The following is a 4,871-nucleotide window of genomic DNA, read 5'->3' as shown; positions in this document are numbered from 1 at the left end:
AAATATGTCATGGACATTTTTATATGACATGTTTAATGTTCTAGCAATAACAAATATGGCAAAATATGTCATGGACATTTTTATATGACATGTTTAATGTTCTAGCAATAACAAATATGGCAAAATATGTCATGGACATTTTTATATGACATGTTTAATGTTCTAGCAATAACAAATATGGCAAAATATGTCATGGACATTTTTATATGACATGTTTGATGTTCTAGCAATAACAAATATGGCAAAATATGTCATGGACATTTTTATATGACATGTTTGATGTTCTAACAAAACAGTGTTTCATTATTACTGTGCCCCCCAGCGGTATGTCTGCGAACTAACAGCTCTAGAATTCGGGTTTCGATAGCCTATTGTGTAACTTTGTGCTTAATTACAAACAAACAAACATTATTACTGTTTCAGTTTTTAGCTCAGTACTTGTTTGTTTGTTTTGAATTTCGCGCAAAGCTACACGAGGGCTATCTGCGCTAGCCGTCCCTAATTTAGCAGTGTAAGACTAGAGGGAAGGCAGCTAGTCATCACCACCCACCGCCAACTCTTGGGCTACTCTTTGACCAACGAATAGTGGGATTGACCGTCACATTATAACGCCCCCACAGCTGAAAGGGCGAGCATATTTGGTGTGATGGGGATGCGAACCCGCGACCCGCAGATTGCGAGTCGAGCGTCCTAACCACCTGGCCATGCTGGGCCTAGCTCAGTACTACAGTCGATTAATGCAAATATAAATAAATATAAAACTGTCTTTCATTTAAGAAGTATGAGTGTACTTTATTATTTACAACTAGGTTTAAGGTAAAATTCTCAACTGGATGAGTTATAACATGTTAGTTTGTTTCCATACAGTTTTGTTTTTAATCGCAATGCTTCAAAATGCTTTGTTACCGTTACGGGTATCCAATCTTAATTTTTAGTGTTATAGTCCTTATGTCTTGCCGCTGAGCTACCGAGAAAATTGGTTGGGCTTCATTCATTGATACTCGTATATATTCGAGAAAAGGCTTTGCTGAGAAGACGTGCTCTTTAAACTTTAGCTGTTCACACGCAACGTCCATAAGGGGGCGCTATGCTATATATGCGAAATTTTAATTTTCACCAAACAATTCTTTGTGTGTAAACTCTTAGTGACATATTTTGCCATATTTGTTAGTTAAGTGAGTTGTACAAACGATATCATAACTGTTTGTCTTGTTTTTCTTTCATCACTGTGTTTTGGGTAAAAGCGATATTCCATAAATCATATCACATCGTTTGCAGTTTTGCGTTTCTTACTTTTCATTTCAGTTTCAACAGTATCCATTGTCAAACGACAGTCAGAGGGTGCTCCACTGAGAATTAGTCAGAATGATGCAGATTTATGCAAAGGCAGACTTCCAGGGGAATATTTCCGTCTTTCTCCAGAAGAGGAATGTCGCGATGTTGTCAGATGTTCCACACAAGGTTTACTAGCCTTAAGGTGTCCTTCGGGGCTCGTCTTTGACATCGAAAGTCAAACGTGCAACTGGAGAGATGAGGTAAATAACTGCGAACAAGTTGAGAAAAAGAGACTTGCTACACCCCTTTATTCTACGAATGAACCAATCTGCAGCGGTGATAAACTGGCATGTGGAAATGGCGACTGTATGGAAAGAGAACTTTTTTGCAATGGTATTCCCGACTGTTCGGATGAATCTGATGAGAACGCTTGCAGTAAGTATTTACTCATTATTTTCAATTAAAATGTTACTTTCAGAAAAATCTTCTATAATTTAGTTTCGATCTTAGTTTTTTCAGAGGCAAAGAAAAGAGAGGGGACAAATTCTCAAGTTTGTTTGTTTTTTAACTACGCACAAAGCTACACAAGGGCTATCTGTGCTCTGCTTACCACGGGTATCGAAACCCGGTTTCTAGCGTTGTACGTCCGCAGACATACCGCTGTGCCACTGGGGGGGGGGGGGCTGGCAAATTGTCAAACTTCCAACTTAAATTTATTTGTTTAAACCTAATTTATAGTTTGTGTGTCTTTTGAAATGCAGTTCTGAGGATTTTATAGCTTTATTTTGATTCACTTTTCAATATCAAAGTTCCATTTTTACGAAAAACAAACACAGATTGGTTGATTTCGTGATTTACAGTTTTAAAAAACAAAATTAAAAAAAAAGAATGGAAAAGCGATTGGTTTGCAAAGACGCTCCAGATTTTCGATTTCACAGATTGGTTGATTTCGTGATTTACAGTTTTAAAAAACAAAATTAAAAAAAAGGATGGAAAAGCTATTGGTTTGCAAAGACGCTCCAAATTTTCGATTTATTTCCTAATTGCTGCATATTTCATCTTTCTCAGAATAGCTGGTATTTTGCTTAACTCTCGTCATCCCTGTTTACTTACCTTTAACGTCTGTGAATGTTTTAATTTTCTACTTTATTACTAGTTTCTTCGCCGATATAAAACATTTTCTTCTGACCAATCTTTACAGCGGAACATGATCCCAATAGAGCACCACTGTGTGATCAAAGCCAGTGTATACTTCCCGACTGTTTTTGTTCTCCTGATGGAACCCAGATCCCTGGAAAACTGGAACCAAATAATATCCCTCAAATGGTAACCATCACGTTCGACGATGCTGTTAATGTCAACAACCTGGCTGTATACCACGATATTTTCAAAGAGGGCCGGAACAATCCCAATGGATGTTCTGTTAAAGCCACGTTTTTTATCTCTCACAAGTACACCAACTATTCTGCTGTACAAGAGCTGCATAGGAAAGGTCACGAAATAGCAAGTCATTCCATCACGTAAGTACCAAATAAACTATTACTGGTATAAAAAGTAGGATTAGATACTCACGGATAAGTTTTAAAACGACTTAAATTCTTTAAGTGCGGCTGAGTGTTTTCTATCGACTTCATCTGCTTAGTCTGAGACATCTTCCATAAACCAAGAGAACAGATATTAGAAGTCCATAAAACGCTGTCAATATATTTCGAATACATAGTTGTATTGTGACGTCATAGTTCTTTAATTGCGGAAAAACGATTTATGAAAATGATCAAATGAAATTTAATAAGTTTCTTCTTTCTTTGTTCTCTGTTTTCACTTACATGTATTTTGGCCTAGAGTTTTTTAGCTTTTGGAATGAGAAATAGAAGTAGTGGTTACATTCAAATTTCCTTAGTAATCATTCTGTGTGATTTGTTTTTACAGACACCGCAATAACGAGAAGTATTGGACGAACGCTGATATCGACACTTGGGCAAAGGAAATGGCTGGTTCCCGTCTCATTATTGAACGTTTTGCGAATATCACAGACAATTCCGTTGTCGGTGTCCGTGCTCCTTATCTACGTGTTGGTGGTAATAATCAATTTTCCATGATGGAAGAACAGGCTTTTCTGTACGACTCATCTGTCAGCGCCCCCCTCAGTAACCCTCCTCTCTGGCCTTATACTCTTTACTTCAGTATGCCTCATAAATGCCATGGTAATGGACAGCACTGTCCTACTCGTTCTCACGCTGTTTGGGAGATGGTTATGAACGAGTTGGACCGACGTGATGACCCTGACTTTGATGAAGAACTAGCTGGCTGCGCCATGGTGGACACTTGTAGCAACATTATCACACGTGATCAGTTTTACAATTTCCTTAACAACAACTTGAAACGTCACTATAATACAAACCGAGCCCCTCTGGGCCTTTATTTCCATGCAGGATTCTTAAAGCTCAACTCCAAGTTCCTGGAGGCTCTGATCACCTGGATAGACGAGTCCTTGGAGAAGAACGACATTTACTTTGTCACCATGACGCAGGTTCTCCAATGGATGCAAAAACCAACAGAACTCAGCTCCGTCCGGGACTTCGCTCCGTGGAAGGAGAAATGCGACATTAAAGGTCAAGCGTACTGCAGTATCCCCAACGCCTGTCCTTTGACCACAAGAGAGTTACCTGGAGAAACTAACAGATTACACACATGTATGGAGTGTCCCCAAAATTACCCTTGGTTGGAAGATCCCACTGGTGATTTCTTTGCCTTTAAGAAGTAAATGTGCCCCTCTCCCATAACTTAAATGTAAGAAATGAACGCTCATCCTGAGGTTCTGCTACATTCAAAATTTGTTTGTCAGGTTTGAAAGATGAAATGTTGCAATATCTCAAATTGGGTCAACAACCCCTTTTTCCTAGCCACTTCAACTTTTGTTTTTGGAAGTCAGCGTAACTCCATCTAACAGTGTTATTTCAGGATCTCGCTTATCTATCTGATTGCCACAAGGAGAGGGAGGACCCAGTTATGATGTATAAATCTATAAGAAACGATTCTGTTTCGAAGCAGAGACACCTTTCCAATGTGCAGATCATAGTTAAAGACGCTTAAAATTTTCCTTCTATACAGTTCTGTAAATAGCTCCCATATTCTGAAAAATGTTTAAGGTGTAATCATTCCATACAGTGATAATGACCGATATGGCGTTACTCAGTGACTAATTTTTAATGTTTGAAGATTAAATACGGTTTGTTAAGCTGTCTAATTCTACATGTTTTATATGGGTAGAAGTATCCATATAGACCATTACATTGGTTACTGATATCTGTATATTAACACGGTTCCCCAAAATTAAACAAATGTACGACTGTGATCCGAATAAAATATTCATTGTATATGCTTTACTACTTTTCTGTGACATGAAAAGTTTTGTCATTTTGACCCTCGCCAGATTTTTACTACTCACTAAACAGTAAGACTAAGTCATACTGAGTTATACTTAAGCTTCCAACTCTCTTATTGCGCTCTTAAAATTCTTTTTTTTTTAACCTCAGTTTCTTATAAACCTCCGAATACCCAAAGACTCTTGAGGTTACATTTTAGACTATCAAAAT

The 4,871-nt window shown here is 38.0% G+C and overlaps 1 protein-coding gene across 1 annotated transcript in view; it reads left to right on the top strand.

Annotated features, from left to right (window-relative positions):
• LOC106474469 overlaps positions 1-4,659 on the top strand; it is a 7,990-nt gene extending 3,331 nt beyond the window's left edge. Inside the window, exons 2-4 of the mRNA XM_013935163.2 lie at positions 1,306-1,710; positions 2,477-2,795; positions 3,205-4,659. Of these exons, the coding sequence (XP_013790617.2) occupies positions 1,306-1,710; positions 2,477-2,795; positions 3,205-4,039 (1,559 nt within the window). The 3' untranslated portion in view covers positions 4,040-4,659. The remainder of the gene's footprint in view (positions 1-1,305; positions 1,711-2,476; positions 2,796-3,204) is intronic.
• Positions 4,660-4,871: the final 212 nt, after the last annotated feature.

Source organism: Limulus polyphemus, unplaced genomic scaffold (genome assembly GCF_000517525.1).
Source record: "Limulus polyphemus unplaced genomic scaffold, Limulus_polyphemus-2.1.2 Scaffold7259, whole genome shotgun sequence".
In the NCBI taxonomy this organism is placed as follows: domain Eukaryota; kingdom Metazoa; phylum Arthropoda; class Merostomata; order Xiphosura; family Limulidae; genus Limulus; species Limulus polyphemus.
The sequence above is the reverse complement of the archived record's forward strand: the minus strand, read 5'-3'. Positions and strand labels throughout refer to the sequence as shown.